Genomic DNA, 24,580 nt, shown 5'->3' with positions numbered 1-24,580 from the left:
ATTCATTAGGATTTTATTTTAAAAATAGAATCTTACATTGTAATTGTTAATGTAAAAAAACTACATTTTCATGAAACTTAAATATGGTATACATTCTGAGAAAAGATTTCTTTATCATGCATTTCAAACCCTAGGATTTAAGAGGAAGGGTGAGCTTTAGAAGTCTATGAGATTGACACCAAACCCAGGGAGACCTTCAGCATGTTCCACCTAGTTGCCATCTCCAGCAGCTAACTACAGGACCATCATCAAATCCAAGAACAACGTGTAGCAAACCTAGCTCAGAAAATAGTTCTTCAATAAATTTTAAGTATTTCAGCAGCAAATTTACAATTACAAGTGTGAAGGGACAGAGGTGCAGGTGCTTACAGTGTGCTGTTTATTCTTGGTTGTGAACGTCAGCCATGAATACAGGAGCTGATCGGTACTTCAGACCACAAAACATTGCCCTGATACAGGTAAACACAATACAATTTGAAAAAAGCAAACCAGCATGATGATGGCAAATCTGTAACACAGCAAACCGAAATCAGGATCTCTTTATATTACATGTATACAAACCATAGCAGCATCTTTGGGTTTAGGTTTCCATTAAGACATTCACAACAAAACTTTTGATAACCATTAAACAGTGTGACTGGTGAGGAAGAAAATGCATTCACATCTAGTAAAGACATCTGACATAACATAGCAAACGTGGAGAAAATACAATGGTAAAGATAAAATGTGGAGAAGAACGCAAAAATAAACATCATGTGAAGCTCAATAGTCAAGATCTTTTCTCTCATGCAGGAGCGCTACAGTGCTATTTACTTTCGAGAAATGTCAGGTTTGCTACATGGTGTTCCAAAGACTTGACTGCAAAGGTTTCTACTGGTTTTCCTTCTAGACCATCTTCATTTGACACATTCTGTATCCGGTTTTCTTTCCAGGTTCCTGGGGGGCGGTAACATCCATTCCCCGCTTTACACTGCAAAATAAGAGAATATATAATGAAATAAACTACCAAACGTACAGGCGGCACTGTGACATGACTTGTAAACACTCCATTTCTCAGAATAAAGGCCATGAAACCTCCTTCTCTGTGATGATCGTAATGTAAAGTATTACAACTTCAAAGCAGTTGTCTTAATATGCTTTGCTATGGGTGTAAACCATTGTGTTACATATGTATAGTGTTTAATTAAAAGTATTCATTTTCTGACTTAAAAAAAAAAAAAAAAAAGGGCCTTAAATAAAAGTTGGTAACCTGTCGCAATGACCTGACAATGTTCCCAGACAGTCGGAGGGTTTATTGGAGGTGTGGATTCCTGCAGGTTGATACATTATAATGTAAATCTACAGCCATTATTATTTATATATTTTCAATAAATAAAAATAGAAACTCTCTATACGGAAGACAACTAGTGCTCCACCAGGTGGCAGCATTACACTGTGATGCTCGCAGATGGAGAGAGCCACAGGGCACCAGAGGCCATGCATAATCCACAGCAGGGAGGGCTGTGTTCTGCAGTGTATAGAAGACAGACTTGCTTATTTTTGTACAATCATTTTCAGCAAGAGTAAGAAAGGTCATATTCAGGTTTTTTGATGACAAAATCCAATCTACCATAAAGTGCAAGAATCTATAAAAGGAAGTATTCTTATTTCACTTCAGATTTTTGCTTTTCTTATTAATAGAATATGATGGAATATCCTAGCTATATGCCATCACATCCTTTCAATTTTCCCATACCAATGTTACTAGTTCTACACTCCCACATTATCAGTTCCTGAAGGTTTTCCTGGCACCATGAACATGATGAAATCTGGTTTTCAATATTTACTAATAGGGTTGATTCTGAAACTATGCCCAACGTTTTTTAAGATGGTAGGCTGAGCATAGAGGAAGATGTCTTGGTCCGCCATATTTACATATATAACATGTCAGAAAAAATTAGAGACTAGAAATGAGCGAACAGCGTTCTATCGAGTATATGTCCGATCGGACATCACGCTGTTCGCCATGTTTGATTCGATACGAACACCGCGTGGCAAATGCACTTAAAATTCGATTCTCCTCCCACCTTCCCTGGCACTCTTTCTGCACCAATAACAGCGCAGGAGAGGTGGGACAGGAACTAAGAAAGCGGAGGCATTGAAAAAAACAATAGAAAAAAGCCATTGGCTGCCGAGGACATGTGACCTCTGATTCATAAGAACAGCGGCGGTCATCTTGGATACACTCTCGGCTTTCACTTAGGGTCAGACATCTGCTGAGGGCTAGATAGCTTTTAGATTCTGCTAGGGAGGAATAGCAAAGAAGAAGAAACACAACAGCTCTTTTAAGAGCTACACTAAAGGGAGAAGCTCAAACAAGCTTGGCAAAGTGTCTACCCACAAACGCCAAAGTGGGATTCACAGCAATTAAGCCAGGCTGTATCCGTGCAACCCAGCTTTCCGCGGTGGGGATTATACTAAGTGGGATACATGCTTAATCCAGGTTTCAACAGTGTCCCCCCTCCCCCGAAACTAAGGGGTATACACAAATTCTCAGTCCATATACACTATATACGCTTAATCCAGGTTGTAACAGTGTGTACCCCACCAACACTAAGTGGGATACACATTAATTGTCAGGCTATGTACGCTAAACCCAGCATTCCACAGTGCGTACCCACAAAACCTAACTGGGATACACACCAATTGCCAGGCCATATTACACTATGTGATCAAAAGTATCCAGACACCTGGCTGAAAATGACTTACAAGTTCGTGGCGCCCTCCATCGGTAATGCTGGAATTCAATATGGTGTTGTCCCACCCTTAGCCTTGATGACAGCTTCCACTCTCGCAGGCATACGTTCAATCAGGTGATGGAAGGTTTCTTGGGGAATGGCAGCCCATTCTTCATGGAGTGCTGCACTGAGGAGAGGTATCGATATAGGTCGGTGAGGCCTGGCACGAAGTTGGCGTTCCAAAACATCCCAACGGTGTTCTATAGGATTCAAGTCAGGACTCTGTGCAGGCCAGTCCATTACAGAGATGTAATTGTTGTGTAACCACTCCGCCACAGGTTGTGCAGTATGAACAGGTGCTCGATTGTGTTGAAAGATGCAATCGCCATCCCCGAACTGCTCTTCAACAGTGGGAAGCAAGAAGGTGTTTAAAACATCAGTGTAGGCCTGTGCTGTGATAGTGCCATGCAAAACAACAAGGGGTGCAAGCCCCCTCTATTATCGATGGAGGGTGCCACGAACTTGTAAGTCATTTTCAGCCAGGTGTCTGGATACTTTTGATCACATAGTGTACGCTCAACACAGCCTGCCACGGTGTGTACCCACAAATGCAAAAGTGGGGCACACAGCAATAGTCAGCTTATGTACGCTAAACCCAGCATTCCACAGTGTGTACCCACAAAACCTAACTGGGATACACACCAATTGTCAGGCCATATACAACCAACACAGCCTGCCACAGTGTAACCCACAAACGATAAAGTGGGACACACAGCAATAGTCAGGCTATGTATGCAAAACCCAGCTTTCAACGGTGTGTACCCATAAAACCTAACTGGGATACACAGCAATTGTTAGGCTATATACGCTTAATCCAGGTTTTAAGGGTGTGTACCCAACAATTAGTGATATACACATTAATAATTTTTTTTCTTTATGTAGATTGTGAGCCCCACATAGAGCTCCCAATGTACATTTTTTCCTGTCAGTATGTCTTTTTTTAATATGGGATGGAAATCCATGCAAATACGGGGATAACATACAAACTCCTTGCAAATGGTTTTTTGCCCTTAGCGGGATTTGAACACCAGGACTCCAGCGCTGCAAGGCTGCAGTGCTAACCACTGAGCCACAGTGTGGCCCCGGGATACACATTAATTATCATGCTATGTAAGCTCAACCCAAGGGCCACAGGTCCAACTTCTACACCCAATAAGTGTAATTCGCAGAGGGATCGGAGAGGACAGGACTGTGGTTGACCAGGTACTCTCGCAACATGTGCCTATACTTTTCCCTCATGATGACACTAGGCCCCTAACTGGCAGTAGTTTGGGCAAGGAAGGGGGAAGGGGAGAGGGGCCAAGGCTTGCTCGCCTCTGGCAGCCACTCCCTCCCCCTCAGCACCAACCAGCCCCGACGTGGCTTTGGATACTGCAGAGACCTTAGGCCTCAAAATGGCACTCTCCCCTCGTGCCTCCCCAGCACTTCCACACTATGGAAAGACTGCAGCCTCTGACCCCCCTGGACCACCTCCTTCTTCAGCAAGGCCTACAATTCCTCCCTCCCTGGATGTGAACACTCCTGCACCTGACCCTTCACCTTCCACAGTTGCTGTTCCAGGTATGGCTGCTCCCCCTCTCTGGTAGCTTGTGCACAGCAGATCTCCACCTCACCAGCACATACTTGGGGCCAGGAACTGGACATTGGGCTACCCCTTCTATGTCCCCGTATGCAGAATTGTCACCCTACTACTATTGGGGGCTTTTACCAGTTGTGGATCCCTCCTGAAGGGCCTATTGGTTTTGTTATTCCTATTGATTCTATGGTATGCTTCTTGCCCCAGGCCAGGAGATGTAGTCCTGTTCATGACATTGTTCCACTTTTTTGCATTGTTTAATAGTTGTTTCTTTGTTTCCCTCACTCTCCTGCTCCCCTTCACTCCCTCCTATTTCCAGGTTCTCATCTTTCCCGTGCACACCGGAAGCACCCCCTGACTGCCCTGCTCTCTCTTGGTCTGGGTGAGGTCTGCCTTTTTGTTTTTTCTGTGACATCTGCTGGTACCCCCCCACTGTGGCTAAGTGTATCACTCTGAACGTAAAGGGCCCTGGGCTCCAACTCTAAGAGGCACCTGTTGCTCCGCGAGTTACGCTCACTAAGAGCAGACGTAGTCTTTCTCCAGGAGACTCGCTTCGATAGTTCAGGTAATTTCAACTTTGCCCGCCCCTATTTCGGCCTACGCTTACTCCGCCTTTAATAACCGTAGGAAGGGAGGGGTTGCGATTTTGCTTTCCAGCTCTTGCCCGCATTTCAATCTCCGCTTCTCACTTAGACCCAGATGGGCAGTATGTCATTTTAGAAGGCCTTCTTCAAGAACAACCTGTTGTCCTTTGCAATGTGTACGCCCCCAACTCCTCCCAGCTTCCCTTCCTTAAACGGGTGCTTCGGTGCCTATGCACTATCTCTGGCTCGGCCCTGTTGTTAGGTGGTGATTTCAACCTGGTTTTTTCAGAGCACTCAGATAAGCTGACAATGTCTGGTTCTGCCCCTAGCCCCCCGCAGCTTCGCTTGGCCAGGGAATTCCGCCATCTGATCCGTTCTCATTCACTCTTTGACCTTTGGCGTGTAAATAATCCCACAGCTCAGTCCTTTACTTTTTACTCCCATCCCCATGAAACTCACACTAGGATCGACTATTTTTTTTGGCAACACCTTGACTCTTAGACTTCTTACAGATGCAGACATAGGTCCCATTTCGTGGTTCGACTATGCTCCTGTCACCGTGTCACTTTCCCCTGCTTCTACTAGACGTTGTCATTGGCAACTGAATGAGTCTCTTTTGCACTCTGTGGCCTCCCGTGACGCCCTACATACCCAGCTCCAAGATTACTTTACCCATAATACTGACTCTGTTTCTACCCTGTGGGAGGCCCATAAAGCCTTTATGCGCGAACACTGCATAGCTATAGCAACTCGTCAGAAAAGAGACAGGAAACCCAGAGAATTGGAGTTGCGATCTCAGATTCAGGCCCTCTCTGCGGTCTCTTTCTGCTCGATTAGCTATGTCCCCATCAATATCCGTCCTCCATCGGTTGGTAGCGGCCAGAGCGGATCTTCACGACCTAGCCACCCATAACGTGCAGCGCCTCCTCCTCTATACTCGCCAGAGATACTACGAGAGGGGCAATAAGGCTCATACCCTTCTAGCTAAAACTTTGCATGACCATCAGGTTTCCTCTGTTCCCCACGCGGTCCGTGACCCTCGTGGCACCCTTCACCATCATCCTGACTCTATCGCCCTGTTCCGGGACTACTACTCTAAACTATATAATCTTCCCTCCCGCCTAGGTCCTGACCCCACTTCTCGTGACACAGCTCTTCACGAGTACCTTGACGTTTACCCCCTTCCCAAACTCCCGCCCACTGCAGCTGCCTCCCTAAACGCCCCTATTTCCGAGGACAAAGTATATGATACTCTCAAAAGTTTGCCGAATGGCAAAGCCCCGGGCCCTGACGGGTTTACATATCTGTACTATAAAATGTTCAGTTCTGACCTCCTCCCTCACCTGTCGTCTTTTTATTTCCTTTCTAAACAGAGCTCCCATCCCCCGGTCCATGCTACATTCCCATATTACCCTAGTCCCCAAACCTAATAAGGATCATGAAGATTGCTGTAATTATCATCCAATTGCTCTCCTTAACACTGACTTAAAACTCTTCACGAAAATCCCTGCTAATCGACTCAATGCTTGGCTCCCCTCTTTCATCCATAAGGACCAAGTGGGTTTCGTCCCCTGTCGTCAGGGGGGAGACAACACTAGAAGGGCTGTGGATCTGATAGATGCAGTCAACCATTCTGACATCCCTACCCTCCTCCTGTGGCTGGATGTGGAAAAAGCATTTGACCGTTTGGACTGGTCGTTTATGACTGCCACCCTCAGGAGGTTTGGGTTCTCAGGGGCGTTCCTCACAGCAGTTGGCACGCTATATTCTGCCCCCTCTGGCAGTGGTGAAACTCCCCAATTCGATCTCTTGCCCATTTGATATCCGCAATGGGACTTGCCAGGGATGCCCCTTGTCCCCGCTCATTTTCGCACTATGTAGGGAGCCTTTAGCATCTCCGATTCGCTCCAACACCGATATATATCTGGTGTTATGGTTAAGGATAGGGCCTTTAAAATTAGTCTCTTTGCAGATTATGTCCTTTTGACTCTCACCAGCCCCCACGTGTCCCTCCCTGTTCTCCTCCGTGCATTGAACTCTTATGGGGTGCTCTCAGGCTACAAGGTTAACCCCACTAAAACGGAAGCCCTCCCTATAAATGTACCTGATGGGACCCTGCAACTGCTTAAATCCAACTTTGACTTCCAATGGCGCACCCATTCCCTTCGTTATTTGGGGATTCAGCTTTCACCCTCCTACTCTTCCCTTTACTTGGCCAACTATCCCCGTCTGTTTAGTGACTTACGTACCCTACTTGATAAATGGCGTTCCCTACCCCTTTCCCTTATCAGTCGCATTACGGCGTTCAAAATGACCCTCCTTCCTAAACTATTGTAGATTTTTGAAACCCTTCCGATTCCTGTCCCGCGCTCGGAGTTGCGAGCGCTCCAGAAATCCATTTTCCAGTTTATCTGGAATGGTAAATACCATCGTATCCCCCGTTCAGTGATGTTATCTGGTAAAGGGGAGGGGGGGTTGGCGCTTCCACATCTCCTGCATTATTATTGGGCTGCTCACCTGTGTTGTATCCCATTCTGGGCTGCTTCCCAAGCCTATACGAAATGGGCTGAGATTGAGAAGCTCTGGCTGGCTCAGACTCATCAAATGCCTTTTTGTGGTCCCACTCCCCCTTCCCTCGGCTCCCCTCTTAGGCCCTATTCAATTCACATGCGCGATTTGGCTTACCTGCTCTAAACTTTTTTTCTTCCCCTTCCTCCTCCATGGTTTCTTTTCTGTATAACTCACTCTTCCCTGCTGCACTAACGGCAGCGATAGTTCGGCCATGGAGCCGCTTGGGGCTTTTCTGATTTGCTGATTTAGTTGATCCATTGACTTTGGAGCTCAGGCCCTTTGCCTACTTTACCTCGGAACTACACTTATCCTCCTCAGAATGGCTTCATTACCAGCAGATAGCTCACTTTATGATCTCTCAATTTGGCTCTCAGATTTTCCCCGCCCTCCACCTTTGAAAGGTTATGTCGAGCAGGTACATCCACAGTTGGATTGATATCTTCCATTTATAGGCTTCCCTCCTCTCCTGAGGGGAGTTCCCCGATCTCCCATAAATATATGACCAAGTGATCTGAGGCATTGGGAAGGCAGAGCTCGTCCGGCCAGTGGCAGATAATATGGTCTCGTGCAGCTAAATCTTCTACCTGTATAACATTTAGCGAGACCCAGTATAAAATACTCATGCATTGGTATCATACTCCTGCATTACTTCACTCCCTCAATCCTAGCTTACCTTACCAGTGCTGGCGCTGTCAAGCTGAAATGGGCTTGCTTTACCACATTTTCTGGGACTGCTCTCTCATTCGCCCTTTTTGGCTGGAAGTTAAGTCTCTATCGGACGCTCTCTTTATTGAGGGAGTCGACCTTGATCCACTTGTAATACTTACTTAACCTCCCGCCAAATCACCTGGGTAAGCAGACTTCAAAATTGTTCCTATATATGTGTACGGCTGCTAAGACAGTCATAGCTCTCCACTGGAGATGTTCCTCCCCCCCACAGGCCCCGATCTTATTGCCCGACTGAAGGATGTACGCAGCTTAGAACACCTCACTGCCTCCCTGAATGACACATTGGATGCTTTCCAGGCAGTATGGTCGCCTTGGGATGCCTACTGTGTTTTGCATGGTTTGTGACTCCTCCTGTTCCCTTTCTTCCATTTCCCTTCCCTTCTCCCTCCCTCCCCCACTAAGTATTTCTCGGTTGTTTTATCATTGTCTGTTTTTTTGCCTCACCTTGCAGTATTACAATCTGACTTTTCCTTTTGTTCTTGTTTGTTAAAATTTATGAAAAACTTTCAATAAAAATTACTTGCCGCAGTGCACATAGGTACTTACAAGGGTGTTCTTAGGGCTAGTTCACATGGGGCAAGAGGGGCGGATTTTGACACGGAATACGCCCCCTCACAATTGAGGTTTATGTAGACTGCTAGCATTCTTTTGTTCCGCTAGCGGTTTGTTCCCGCTAGTGGAAAAAAGAAGCAAGCTGCCCCTTCTTCAGGTGGATTCCATGGCTAATTCAGTTGCGGTGTCCACCTTGCGACAGCAGCCTCCGGACTAGGACCTTTCAATTTGGGCCTAATCAAGAGCGGAAAGCTGCAACGGAATGTGTTCATGCGGAACCCCATGTGAACTAGCTCTTAATGTCTTTTAAGTGGTTGTCTGTAAATTTGTAAGTTTTTTTTTTGCCTTGGCAAACTAGTTGCTTCTGCGCCTTATCTTTAAAGACCAGGTACAAAAGCAACAAGGCATATGCCCTTCCCCACACTAAAAGAATATTTATATACATACAGAGTTGTCAAATAGGACCGCTATACCAGGACTAAATACTGTCACATCACCCACTGACAGCTATACCAGGACTCAATACTGTCACGTTACCCACTGACAGCTATACCAGGACTAAATACTTACAAACTGTGCTTAAAAAAGCGCACTGCCACACAGATGTATATCAAAAATATTACACTTTATTAAATTTGATAAGCTTAAAAATATATAGAAGAGTAATACAGGGGATAGTACAAACCATGAAATACATGGAGGTTATGCTGTAGTATTCTATGAAAACCTGTGAATGTCACTCTGGTTATTTGTATATAGTAGATATGGTGCAGTATAAAACAAAGTTATATCAATTCAACATAATCACGATTAGAGTGCACATGCAAGAACAGGGTTTAGCATAATGTTAATTTGCAATTTTCCCCCTGACAAAGCCACATAGTGGCGAAACGCGCGTCGGGGCGCGTTATTTACATGGAGGTCCTATTATAGGTAATGTAACACTCTTAACATTATGCTAAACCCTGTTCTTGCATGTGCACTCTAATCGTGATTATGTTGAATTGATATAACTTTGTTTTATACTGCATCATATCTACTATATACAAATAACCAGAGTGACATTCACAGGTTTTCATAGAATACTACAGCATAACCTCCATGTATTTCATGGTTTGTACTATCCCCTGTATTACTCTTCTATATATTTTTAAGCTTATCAAATTTAATAAAGTGTAATATTTTTGATATATATCTGTGTGGCAGTGCGCTTTTTTAAGCACAGTTTGTATTCATATAGTTCTGCCAATCTTTGCCCTAAATTTTGTGTTTGTCAGGACTAAATACTGTCACATCACTCACTGACAGCTATACCAGGACTAAATACTGTCACGTTACCCGCTGACCACTATACCAGGACTAAATACTGTCACATCACCCGCTGACCGCTATACCAGGACAAAATACTGTCACATCACCCACTGACCGCTATACTAGGACAAAATACTGTCACGTCACCCACTGACTGCTATACCAGGACAAAATACTGTCATGTCAGCAACTGAGCACTATACCAGGACTAAATACTGTCACGTCATCCACTGACAGCTATACCAGGACTAAATACTGTCATGCCACCTGCTGACCGCTATACCAGGACTAAATACTGTCACATTAGCCACTTACTGCCAGATTCTCCTCTGCCCTCATAATAAAATCCACAAATAGTTGTTTTTACTGTATAATGTTCCCCTCATCACCAAACACTTCACGACTATCAGTTTCCTCCATTCCCTATATGAAGAACATAACCAGCTCCCTTTTATTTGCAGATGCCCCCTCATAATGTCAGCCAGCAATTAACCTCTTCCTGCCCTGCACTGTAATAGTAAGCTGCAGTAAGTAGGTTCTTCCTAGGAGCCATGTACTACACTGCACCTCTACAAGTTGGACAATGGTCCTGGACAACCAGAGAACTGATGCACATGACGTATATTTAAAGAGAACCTTTCGTTTCCTCAGAGATGTGCGGTATTATATACTGCTAGAAAGCCAACTGAATTCAGTGCAGTCAGCTTTGCCGGTATTTGCAGTGATGTTGACATGGGTGCAGTTAGTTTCGGCACCGATATCTTTCCACTGTTGGAAAGGTGAACCTTCCAACCTAGCGGCATCATTGGGCGGTAGAAAACTCTCCTCTGACAGTACAAGGCTATGGAAGAATACAGTCAGGAGGGAGATCCTCACAGCCCAGGAATGACGCTGAGCTATAAGACCCGCTCTTCTGCCAGTGGAGAGGTATCTCTAACGAAATTAATAGCACCAATATCTCCATCACCAAGGGCACATACCATGAAAGCTGGCAGTTCAGTGAATTCAGTGCACTGGATCTTTCTAGTTGCATATAATACCACCTATCTCTGAGGACATGAAAGGTCTAGGTATAGGACAGATATCGGACCTGCTCCATAATTTTCAGTTCTTCAATTTGGCCCAGACACACAACTGCAAAAGAAACGGCCGTATGTACGGGACCATAGAAATATATAAGTCCAAACTTTTATCCACAATTGAGGATAAAAAAATATGGTCATGTGCAGTTTAGTAACTCCATGTGCCTCATAGTAATAGCAGTTAACCCCATCATGTCCCTCACATTAACCCCTGTGTACTTCACATAAGAGTTACTGATATGTGAGAGACACGGAGGTAATAATTAAGTATCTTCATAACCCCAGCATGTACCTGTTTTTTTACTTTCACTTTGCTGAGCTCTTTTCTGCTCTCTCTCTTCTGTGCAGGATGTAATTGCAGGATCTTGGCAGGGTTCATCTTCTGTATAGTGATAAACCCCACCTTCTGGGCTCTCCTCACCCCTCTCATTGGTGGGCAGAGGGCAGCCAGAGAGGGTGTGTGGGTAGGGGGGGCTGCTTCGTATGATGCAGCAGCTACACATGGAGTCCTTCCAACATATACTTTCCCTATATTAATAAGGAAAGCATCCCACCGCCAGGGGGCCCCTGCAAGTGCTGGGGCCTTGGGCGATTGGGCAATTTGTAATTTTTATTGGTATTAATGTTAGGTATAAATTCCTTTTTGATCAGTTTTTATTACTATTTTTACAGGAAAATGCTTTTCTGTCTGCAGACACTGCTATGTGTGCTGTCCTCCCTTTCTACCCTGTGATAAACAGGCTTCCCCTGCTGAACCCTACCATCTGTACTCCTCTCCCTTACTCCACTTTAGCCTATGTGATCATTCCCAAACCCTGAAGACTCTACAATGGCTGTTCCCCTTTCATTCTACATTGTTATAGTGAATGCTGGCTTAGTTTTGTATAACCTCCTCCTCCTATCTGCCAAATCTGTCACTGACTTTTCACTGTACTATTCTATGAAAAGACAGGCTATCAAAGGAGATGCATGTGAAAAGGATTTCAGTGGTACTCCTTTTACAGGAGTGCCTTTTACTATAACATAGTTGGGTACTTTAGTGATGCCCATTTAGAAAGTTGCTTAAATAGGCACTGTTTCTATAAAATAAGTTCATAGGCAAAGATTACATGTTATTTTATTGTAGTCCCTTTGATAAAAACAATGGATACCCGATGAATATGTCAATAATGGCTTCAGGGCGTTAAAGGGGTATTCCCAATTCGCTTGTTCACCACTTTGCAGGCTGTATGTTCTGTTCACTTCCTGGTTTTCTCAGTAAATTGGTGGGCGGGGTTTCACTTGCTATCTCACAGACAAAGCCAGCTCTGCTATCTCTCTTCATAGCAGTACATGTTTGCAGTCAGTAATAAGGGACGGTTGTAAATAAAATAGCACAGTATGACTGGAAGATGCACAATATGAAGCTGATGTAGCAGGGCTGGATTTGATAGGTGTTGAGAATTCCAAACTTACATGCTACAGAACCAAGAGTCAGCTTACAATATACTCGCTTTTAGGTCTCTGTTTAATGGACTCCCTATCTCAGCCTTTATGAGCAAAATTCAGTTAGCCGACTGATAACTGGAAGAGCTGAAGATAAACAGCTCAGAAATACAAGCACCGAGCACTCAGCTCCCCCATCTGAGAGCAGGGAGCTACGTCACTTGTCATGGGTGGAGAGATAAGACCAACCCCAGGTCTGTGGTTATGGAAACACAGTGTAAACAATGAAGTGAATAATCTCAGATAGCTGCCAAACAAAGCAGTTTTGGTTAAGCAATGTATTTAGGAAAAGTCTTAAAATCCATAGAAACTAGCAGTATAGATAAGATCCTTGAGATGGGACAACCCCTTTAAAACTAAATTCAGAAAGTGAACCAATCTCAAGATGTATTTATGGCAGAAAAGTGACCTAAATACAATGTCCCAGTTATCTTAAAATTCTTAACTGAAAAGAACTGGTTTCTTGCATCCACCACTAGGGGGAGCACAGAACGTAGAAATTTTTACTGATGCCTTAGGCTGGTCTTACATGACTGTAATGCAAATGAGGGTTTTCAATTGCGGACCATTTTCGGACACATTATATTTAATGTGGCCTCTCAGGCTGGTCTTACACGGCCGTAATGTAAGTCCGCAAATAGTCCGCAATTGATGGTTTTCAATTGCGGACACATTATATTCAATGTGGCCTCTTACACCACCGGATATTTTATCCGTGGTGTGGCCGGGCCACAACTGTGGTCCACAATTTAGAACTCTATGGGCAAGTGCAGCAGGACACGAACATCTGTGGAGTCTATGTTGCCGATCAGCAACTAGTGTTGCTAATCAGCAACTTGCGGACCGTACATGTAAGATCAGCCTTATAGTTGTTTTCCGCTCCTATAGATTTCTATGTAGTGAGCTCCAACTAGTGGCAGCTGATGGAAAACAATTTCATTCTGCCTGGAAGCTGGGTAAGGAGTTGGGGCCAGGTCCTCCATTGAGCACAGGCTCCATAGCAGCCATTTCGTCTTCCTACATAGAACGTACACCTCTGTTTTTTAAGTATTCGTTTTTATAATGCATACATTTACATGCTGCTGTTCTATCAATCCATGAAAGGTGTAAATGGAAAAACAACCATTTCACTATGTATCAACCTATATATCTTTCTATTCATATGTCTCAGGCTGCCCTCAAGAGTAGTATTGAGAAAGAGATAGATCCATGTTTGCAAAATTAAAAAAAATAAATAGGTTTCCTTTAAGATGTGTATTAACTACTTACCTTTCTTAGTAACCTGCAGCAAATTGGAAGAACCTGAGCTACGATCATCATTATTGCCTTTGATTTCTGAATACAGGTGTCAACCTATGTAATAAACAAAATTCCAACAAAGATATCATTCACTCATCCAAAAGAAAAAAAAAAAAGATCATTGGCTGCAGATATATTAAAGAATATCTCCAGTTTTGTGGGAAACTTTCTTACATTTTTACAGTGTTCACTCTGCAGCCCGAATGACCAAATTTATATGGTTTTATTTACATTTTAACCCCAAAAATCGAAAACATTGCAAAAAATAAAAATAAAATTTTTTGTAAAGTCGCCATATGCATAGGGTGTATTTTTTTTGCAGGGCCAGGTGTACTTTTTAGTTATACCACTTTGGGGATTGTCTATAGCTTTGATCACGTTTTATTAAAACATTTTTTTTATCACAGGCAAGGAGCCTCTGACAGCTCTATTGCACAGGCATGCCAGCCGTCCAGATGAAGTGAGGTTCCTTGTCCAGAAGATCTGAGCCGTAAGACAGGTAAGTATGATGGGGTGGATAATATTGGTGACGTTCTGTTTCTTACCTTTCTAGAAACAGAACGTCACCAGAAAATGTGCCCCAGTGAGCTAGGTAAATACAGAATTTTGGTACAGTATGCAATCATCAATTTATCCTGGAGAATCCCTTCAACTTGGACTATACTTGAAGAATTAGTACTACTAGAGGTATAACTTAAAGGAATTCTGTCAGCAGGAAAATCAGTATCACTTTAATGGCAATAACTTGTAAGGAAGCTTCTACATTTGCCAAAAAAAATATTCTGAGGTGGTAAAATATTTTCTTAGAAACTAGAGATAGCTTTTTCTGGCATAATCTGTTATATCACAACTATGGATCTCTAAACACTGGCAGCTCCATCATAGTGAGATCTTTAACCCATTTATACTAAATCTCTCAGCATGAGGGTTTCCTGAATAGTAGCAACTTTTATTGGTGGCATCTACTCTTAAATAGCATCAACTTGTCTTCACAGAATGATATAAACAATCCCCAAAGACACAAGATAAACTCAACACACCAGGATAATACACGGTCTTAGAGTTGTTGTACAAAGTTTTGAAGCCATGATATTAATAGGATAGGGAATAACTTCATGATAGATAGTTGTTCTCCTGCTTCTTCCCATTCTGATGGAGTGGCAGGCTCTATGGGAGCTCTGGGACTGTCACAATAGTGTTGTACCTTTGTGCTGACTTGCGTCTATTTGTATTACAGACTTAGTGTCTATGTGTGTACAAAGCAAGGAACAACCTGCTCGGTAGTTACTCAGGCTTATAAATCACATAATTATATTAACCATGTACCTTAGTGAAGGTAGCAGTTTTACCCTGGACAGGAGTTCTTGCCGTTATTTGAAGCTGCTGACTCAGTGGAACAAGCTTCTCAATCTCCAGCAAGAGTAAAGGTTTGTCATCATCTTCAAGCTGTGAGGATACAGAATATACAATGTTCTTTTCAGTGATTTATCTGCAGAAAATAATAATGTCATACAGGAAATCTCACCCATCGTATAGCATAGCAATAGGGAGAAATCATTTCACTTACACCTTAATGCCTAAAATGTAATATTTATGGGATCCATAATGAAAAGGATACATACAAAAGTGTTACATAAAGCTATAACAATAGAGTTGTTGCATTTTAAAACATTTAATACATTTTGATGAGCAGTATCTTAGGGGATACAACCCTTACAACAACATCCCTACACAAGATTCTTGTCAAACAAATGGTGCCAGCTCTTTAGGAAGCGTGCCAGCAGCATAAGCTTAAGAAGAACAGCAATGGCAAGAGGTCAAGTGAATAAACTCAATACAGTAAGATAGGATATTTTAACAAACACTGTACTGATGGAAAAAATGTAACATCTGTGCTTTATAGGAAGCATGTTTGTGGAGGGTTGAAGTCCTGCCACTATTATGTGGGGGATATTACTCAATGCAATTACACCAAAGTGAACCGCATTGTAAAGAATAACCCCCAAAATTATTGGCATATTTATTAAAGTTCCCCAACAGTTTTACCACCACCTAAATAGGAGAAGCATTCTAGCGTACAAGGGTTTCCACCAAAACTGGTGTGCACTGCACTGGGGAAGGGTGTATAGTCTACACTGATCTGTCAGATGGGCATACATATCTTTGGCACAAAAGATATACTTAAAATTTAAGCTGAATACTTAAAGCAAATCTATCATTGGCTCTAGTGATTTTTAACTAAGCATATATTTGCATAGCCTTTAGAAAGACTATTCCAGGCATACCTTTTATTCATTAATCCTCCCAGCCGTTTTTGAATTAGCCCGCTTTTATTGATATGATAATTATCCACCATGGTTCACTCCGGAAGTCTCTGTGATCTTCTCCGAGCACTGCATGTGTGATGCTCTCACATCCCCATTCTTTACACATATCACTCAAGCAGTGCTCAGAGAACATGACAGACACTTCCAATGCACTGTAATGGATAATTACTAAAATAGCCAAGCTTAAAGCAGATCAGTTTGTGTTAGAAAACACATGGGGACAATTATTCAGAGTTCAAAAAAATACAGACAGCACAGTGTTAACAGTGTCCTATACATTCACAAGTACACAGGAAGACCCAAAACACACTGCAATATTCAGCAGGAATAATATAACAAACTAGTGCCACAGTTGCCTCTGCATATGGGGTCAAATACTTCCTACATTGGTAAGACTGTCTGCTACCATAATGGCTTAATGGTATATCTACAGAAGCAAAATAAGATGTGCTAGTAAACATTAAGATTTCAAGTTGGTCTCTTAATAGTTGTTGTCACTGTTCACACCATGCTACCCATATGGGAGGATCTTGAACTCTCAAGAATTGCTTCCACATGTGTGCTAAGACAAATGGTTTACTAGACACACTAGCCATTTTGGTATTAGATGACCCCATGTGTAGTGGCAAAGGTTAATTTTATTGTTCCCACTGGGTATTCTAGTGGCTGGTTTGACACTTTTTGAACAAAGGGATTTATCTCTAGGTTCTTCTAGTCTGTGGCATACTGGGACACACTACTCATGGGGTATAGGTCATTGGTGTTTGTGGCCCAGATCATTTAATGATTTTATTCTGTTTTCTCAGATGTACCTATTTACAATTTCGACAAGTTTCAATAAAGATTACATTTTAGATACCACTTTTGGTATGTAAATTTTGTTTTAATGTAAGTGGTATGGCCTAGGTATCCCCATACCAATTACCGGTTACTCCTCGGATCAGTGAGCTATGGCTGTATACTTGTAGAAGTGGTGTGCACAGGAATTTCATTACCTGATTAGAGAAAGTATGAAGAATTGATGAAAGTTTTAATCCTGCTCCTGCAAATACCTAATAGAAAAGACAAGTAAGAAGAGCATTAATATTTTTATATTTTGTAACGTGAAAGTACATGATGAACCTTACAGAGGTTGTGTGAAATTGGTAAATGCATTCTGTATTTCCCCCGGTTATAGTGCCACCTTTATCCATGTACAGCTATTTCTCCCATTAAATATAACAGAATCTAAAAGTAGCCTTGGCACAGATATGTAAAGAGCTTACCTCTGCTTGATTAAATAAGTCCTGGGTAGTTTTTAGTAACCCTTCACCCCTGTAGAGAAAAGAACAAACCATGAAAAACAAAAAACTTGGTCACCCTGTTCAAACAGTAATGTGTATATCCCACTAATATTATAAATGTGAAAGTTTGGATGTTTGTGTGTTTGTTCCTCGATCACGCAAAAAACGCTGAACGGATTTGGAAGAAATTTGGCACACAGATAGTTTGCAACCTCGACTAACACATAGCCTTTTCATCCTGGTAAATGACATGTCTTCACGACTATTATGAATTTATGTTCATATACTATGTTAAACTGCTCTTGGCAGCAGGTCTGTTATCTCTCTATGTAAACACACAGTTAACCAGGAGTCCGTTGTGTACACACATTTGCATATTATTTGATCTGCTGTAGGCAGTGCTGACACACCGGATGGGAAAACACCTTTAATCCAAATTGGAAAGTAAAATCTAATTTGTCGCAAAATTCTAAAACAACGAGAGCTATGAAGGTATCTAGAGGTAAACGGACTTCTCCTCAAGCGGAGCTCAGGGGGGGGATCATCGATGCCAACAACTCACATTATATGACGTCCCAGCGAGCTGCTGAGATGCCGAAACAATCACAGGCACAGTGCGAGAAAAAAGTTCAGGAACAGGACAGCTTGAGAGTTGCCGAAATGCTGCAGCAGGCAAACCATCGGTGGCAGCAATTTGCTGAATATAGGCGGATCATCCACGCCAGCAACATGTAGACGAAGTTGCGGGCAGAGGCTAGTATACTATATAGAAGAGTTTGTAACTGCTTTTTAGACAATACATTAGAGTTTTCTGGCATTGGTTGGTGTAAATGTGGCACATGGCCCATTATTACACACAAAAGTGCACTACATTGTTCCTTGTTCAACATCTGACACGTTTTATAAAGCGGTTGGAGCAGAGACGAGCACTTTTTACAAAGTTGGGTCAACCAAAGAAGGTATCCATCGGTCTGACAAAAAACTGATGCGAGTTATATCTGAAATCTTTGCTAGTCCCTGACTGACACAAATTACAATTGTAGAGTCCCCGATTTACTAAGATACTGGAACTTATTATTTCGGATGCACCAAGTGGGATATAGAATAAGACTTGGTAGAAAATGCCAGTCGTAATAGATTACCTATCCCCACTGTATAGATGTAGGAGTGTGTTCCAGAACAAACACTGAAGTAATAGGAACTGTCGGTCCCAGGGACCCTCTCCATAAATCTAGAATGATATTTATAAAATTGCTTTAAGCATTATTTATCACTGTCTGAAATTATTGTACAGTCGTGGAGCACATGTACAACAGGTAAGAAAAATGTTACTTGGTACTGCAACATTTTGAGATAAGATAAGATAATCCTATAAACTGCTTATAGTGTAACCAAGCAACACCTTAATTGGAGTGTTGTTTTAGTTATGGTTCTTAACCACTTAAAGGGGTATTCCCATGTACATAATTATATTTAAATTTGTATATAATTTAAAGTTAAACATTTTTGCAAATATAAGTAATTAAACATTTTGCAGAGTTTTAAAGATTTTCTCTAAATATCTTGTGGTCACAGTCTTATTGTCTTGATCGGTTGCCATGGATACGACCATGAATGGAGGAACTTTCTAAGGTCAGAGAATCAGCCATGATGTCTTTATTGTGGCCGGGATATCTTCTGATACATGTATCATCCCTGCATGATAACCCAGCTACAATAAGAAAATCATTCCTGACAAGTCCCAGACCATAGAGTTTCTACATTAGTGGTCGTAACCATTGGCAACCGATCAAGACAACACTAAGATGGTTTAGAGGAAACCTTTAAAACTTTGCAGAATTTTTAATTACTTATATTTGCAAAAATGTTTAACTTTTAATTATCTACAAATATAGATATATGATTACGTACATGGGAATACCCCTTTAAGGAAACGGCCATTTTCTCAAATTGAAAGGTGTGACTTTAAATGGCTATAGCCTTGAGACGCTTTTACTTACACAAGTGATAGAGACTTTTTTTTGGAGACAATGTATATGTTAAACAATAGTAAACAATATTTTTGTATTCATGTATAAAAAAAAAAATTTGATGGAAATTTAAAAAAATAAAAACACATTTTTCAAAATATGAAATGCTCTGCTTTTCAGACAGATAGTCATACCACCCAAATACATTACTAAATATTTACCACATAATAGTTCTCAGGTGCCATATCTCCTTGCAGAATCCTTAGGGGATCAATATAATGGAAACCCTCCAAAAGTGATTCCATTTTGGAAACTACACCCCTCAAGGAAGTTATCAAGGGGTAAAGCACACCTTTTGACCCCACAGCTGTTGTACAGATTATATTAACATCAGGACATGAAAATGTCAAGGAATTTCACAAGGGGTATTATTATTTTGAGCCTACAAGTATTTCCCAAAAATTAATGTACAATGTATTGTGAGATTTTTAAAGAAATATGCCATTTTAGTGCCAAGATGTTGAGCTCAGTTTGTGTCATCAGAGACACGCACTTTTAAGTGTTTAAATGGGTTATTCTGGGAACAAAAAAGATGCATATATGGGTGTAAACTGCTGTATGGGCACACAGTAGGGCTCAGAAGGGAAGGAGAACTGCACCGTTTAGCTTTTGGGGTACAGATTTAGAGGGAATTTCCGTATGCCGTGTTGTTTTTGGAGAGCCCTGGAGGAGCCAGTAAATTGGAATTCCCCAAGAAGTGGCCCCATTTTATTGAGGCAATTTTAGGGTCTCTGCATTTGTGACCTGGCATTAGCCACTTCAGTACCAGGCCAATTTCAATTTTTTTTTGTATGTCCAATTTTGAGGGCTTTCACATTTTTACCATTTGCGTTATTCAACTAATTTCTGCATCTTTATCAGTGACACATAGGGCTTAATTGTTATGTTTTATTTTTGCATATGTTTTCGTTTTTCTTATATCAGGTAAAATATAAACAAGACAGGAAGGAAAAGATGTCTGTTTTCACTTTTTTTTGCTTTTTTAAAGAAAATTTAATAATACAAAGCGCTACTAAAAATCTTTTAAAATTGATTTTACTCTCCGTTACAGTAATTTCTATTTTGTATGGTGTCATCGGGGGTGGGGCTAGAACTTTTAACAAGGGTGTAAAAACCCAATGGGTGGTCTGAAAGTGGTTAAATACAGACAGACAATCCAAATCTGTGCCCCAACAGCAGTTTAGGCCTACATATATGACACCGTTTTACCCAGGATAGGTTGCAGATCCACTGAATTGCCAGTACAGTGGAATCCACAGACATATAACCTCATTTTGGAAACTACACCCATCAAGGGATTTATCATTCGGCAAACAACTGTCAATCTGTGTGTTCCTCTCTTTCACAAACTGGGCACAATATATTGTGTACTGAAAATATGTATTCCTGAAAAAAATTGCAATTTTCACCTTTTACCATCCAGTGCATATTCATGTCTGGAAAATAAATTAATGCAACACTTGGATGAATTGGTTCAGGTGAGAAGTTTACAAAATGTAGTCACGTCAGTGGATTCCACTTTACTGGCATTTCAAGAGTTCTGCAAAAGCGTCATCACGTCCAACAATTGATCCGTCTAAATCTGTGCTCCAAAAACTACATAGCAATCCTTCCCTTCTGTACCCTGCTGTGTGCCCAAGCAAACAGCAGTTTATACCCAAACATAACATCAAGTATGTTATGCTGGGTATAGCAGTGTCATGCATTTAAGCTTAAATTGCAGTTTGGCCACACAGCAGGCTGCAGAAGGGAAGGAGCGTTGTGTGGCTTTTGGAGCGCAGATTTAGGGGTTTGGTATTTGGTCGCCGTATCATGTTTGCAGTGGCTTTAAGGTACCAGTAAAGTGGAATCCACTAGGAAGTGACCCTATTTTGAAAACTGCACCCCTAAAGTATTTATCAGGGGGTGTAGTGAGCATTCATTTCCCAGACATGAATGAACAGAGGATGGTAAAAAGTTAATATGTAAACTGTGTAGACCAAAGGAACAAATTCCCTATTATTTTCCCAGTAGCTCCTATGCTTGGGGGACACTTCTGTTATGTTTTCCCTTGTAATCTCTAAACCTGGGGTGTAACCTGATATATGTTGGCACAGGTTATACATTGTGCAAGCTATAAATATTTTTACTTTTCAGGTGATGTAGTCGTATAAGGACTGTTTAGTTGTTTTTTCCGGGATGAGATACATTTTGTAATGACTATGGGGTGCCTATAACTTATTGACTACATTTTATTATCACTTTCTTGGTGGATTTTAAAAAAAAACAACAAAAAAAAAACACTAATTCTGGGTTAGCGTTTCACCTTTTAAATTTTTTTCCCATGTAGAGTACAGCAAAAGTAACATGGTACCTTCATTCTGGACAACCTATTTAAGGTAGGCTTGGGATTTATTTTAGTAATGGCAATCTGCTATGCAATGTTATGCTGCATCCACATAGATTTTGATTGATACAGAAGGTGAAATGCTTGCATACCTTGTAAACAGGTACATTGTGTAAGCCATACTTGACATGGTCTGCCCATGCCTAACTAGCTCATTCTCTTGATCTTCCCATTTTTCTGTTTCAGCATCCACATCTGAGGTAAGTAGACGCAGTTCTAATCCTATCTTGGAAATTTTTGCTTGCTCCTGTAAGAAATATATTTATTTAGTTAAAATGTTGTACAATTTCATTTCATCACAAACTGGCGGTCTATCTGGAAATGATGCAATACAACCCGCATACAAAAATACCTCATTCGAACAAAAATTGAGCAACTGATGTGTCTTAAAATGAAATCTCTGGGTTATATGCTAAGGAGTGTATTCTAATGAGGAGGGAGTCATGTAAGTAATCTTGTAGCATCATCTTTATTTATTTTTACAGAAGGATAAAGGTTACACATTTTATTCTAAAAGGTCATCTTCCCATACATATCAAAGTGATAAAAATGAAAAGGTTTTTTATCGCCATAAACAAATTCATAAGCACAAACGCACTTTGTGCATTTATGCTATAAAAGAAATCTGGGTACACTTTGCAATCTGTTTTAGTCACCAATTAGAACTGTATACTCTCCAGTGTCTCAAATCTGTTTTAAATTATAAATAATAATAATAATAATAATAATAAAAAATTCTTCAATCTGCATAGCATGATAACAACTTGTTGAAAGCTATATAATCTTAAACCTCTGCAGGATCAGCATCTAAACTCTGCAGAACATCCTTGCGAAGTCTGCTTCTGCATGGAAATCATGCATCTTTAACCCTTTCAGGACCAGGCCTAAATTCCCACCGCGGGCATTTTTCGATTTTCATTTTTAACTATAATAAATAAAGCCCTATGCATTACCAAAAAAGATGCAAAAATCTGAACGAAAATCACACATTATAACTTTCAAATCCCCAGGGACTTAAAAAAATGTGACAATGTGTTCGATAATAAACACAGGAAAATAGTCCATGCTTGAACTGGTTAAAGATATTTATTTTGTGCCCTGTGACATGTAAACAAAAGGTTTAGGAAAAAATGATTAAAGTCTTCCTGAAACCTTAATATGTTCAAGAGTTTGGCATCTGGACCTACCTCTCCATCAAGCTTCACAGGTTTGAGAGTTTTCAGGTTTCCACTGTGTTTCTAAAAAAGCAATCATACATTAAAATAATTAAAACGTAAAAATTACTTCATCAATTACAGAAAGTCACAGCTACAAATACAGAACATTTTACGATAAAATAAAAGCATGAACACAGCCCTAGCAAAACAAGATGTCCTAATGGCATTGATAATACAAAATATCTCCATGTAACAAAAGTAAAGTTAACAATGAAACTGGCTATCATGGTTACACAACAGATACCACAAGAAGATAAACTGGAATTTAGGATGCAGACTGTCCCTTTGCCATAGGTGGAGGTACACACTTAAAATGTAAGTGTCCAATGGAGGAATGGAATTGATGCCACTTTTTCGCCCTTCGTTGAGTGAATAGAGGCCTATGGAATTGTCTAAGACTCATGACTAGAGTTTTTCCTGGCATATACCTTAAAGGGGATGGCCACTTTCACACCAATATTGACAAACAAATGTACAATAAAAAGATATACAATTTTCCAATATACTTTCTGTATCAATTCCTCCCGGTTTTCTAGATTTCGTCTTGCTGTCATTCATTCTGTTACTTCTAGAGGATAAAACGCTGACCATGGTCATGTGATTTACGGTCCATGGTCATGTGATGTACACAGGTGCCGCTCGTTATAGTCACAGCACAATAATCAGACAGCTGCCTGGTAATCAGCTGTGCACCTGTGTGCTCATCACATGACCATGGACCGTAAATCACATGACCATGGACCGTAAATCACATGACCATGGTCAGCGTTTTATCCTCTAGAAGTAACAGAATGAATGACAACAAGCAGAGATCTAGAAAACCGTGAGGAATTGATACAGAAAGTATATTGGAAAATTGTATATCTTTTTATTGTACATTTGTTTGTCAATATTGGTCTGAAAGTGGCCATCCCCTTTAAATATAGTACTCACATGCAGTTTGAATTTAGGACTATGCCAGTCACACAAGTTTGGACAAGTGAACTCGTCAATTGTAATTCTATTGCATCCAGGATTATGGAGTCAGAGTCATGAACCATTTTGGGTAGCGTATAATCAGAAGACGCATAGAATAATTGGTCGTCAAGACCGCCTCAACTGAACGTTTTTTATCTAACTGATGACAGGGTTCGGAATGTGGTGGAACTGGTGAACAAATTGCTTGGGGGAATGGGGGGAGGGGGGTTGGGGTCCATGTGGGTACCAATGATAGAATTAATAGTAGGTGGAGGCTCCTTAAGAATAACTAGAGAGAACTAAGCTCCAAGTTGAAGAAAAGGACCTCCAAGGTTGTATTCTCTGGAGTGCTGCATATGACTTGTATTCACTGGAATACTTCATGTGATATGTGGCATGTGCTACCCAGGAAAG

At 41.2% G+C, this 24,580-nt stretch overlaps 1 protein-coding gene across 1 annotated transcript in view; it reads right to left on the bottom strand.

Moving 5' to 3' along the window:
• Window positions 1-24,580, bottom strand: part of CTNNAL1 (catenin alpha like 1) — a 180,996-nt gene continuing 156,416 nt past the window's right edge. Inside the window, exons 13-19 of the mRNA XM_075271009.1 lie at window positions 23,180-23,230; window positions 22,085-22,239; window positions 17,559-17,607; window positions 17,289-17,345; window positions 15,293-15,412; window positions 13,937-14,020; window positions 1-970 (exon numbers count right to left, since the gene is read on the bottom strand). Coding sequence (XP_075127110.1) covers window positions 806-970; window positions 13,937-14,020; window positions 15,293-15,412; window positions 17,289-17,345; window positions 17,559-17,607; window positions 22,085-22,239; window positions 23,180-23,230 — 681 coding nt within the window. The 3' untranslated portion in view covers window positions 1-805. The remainder of the gene's footprint in view (window positions 971-13,936; window positions 14,021-15,292; window positions 15,413-17,288; window positions 17,346-17,558; window positions 17,608-22,084; window positions 22,240-23,179; window positions 23,231-24,580) is intronic.

This window comes from Leptodactylus fuscus, chromosome 4 (genome assembly GCF_031893055.1).
Source record: "Leptodactylus fuscus isolate aLepFus1 chromosome 4, aLepFus1.hap2, whole genome shotgun sequence".
NCBI classification, from domain to species: Eukaryota; Metazoa; Chordata; class Amphibia; order Anura; family Leptodactylidae; genus Leptodactylus; species Leptodactylus fuscus.
This window is presented reverse-complemented; position numbering and strand designations above follow the sequence as displayed.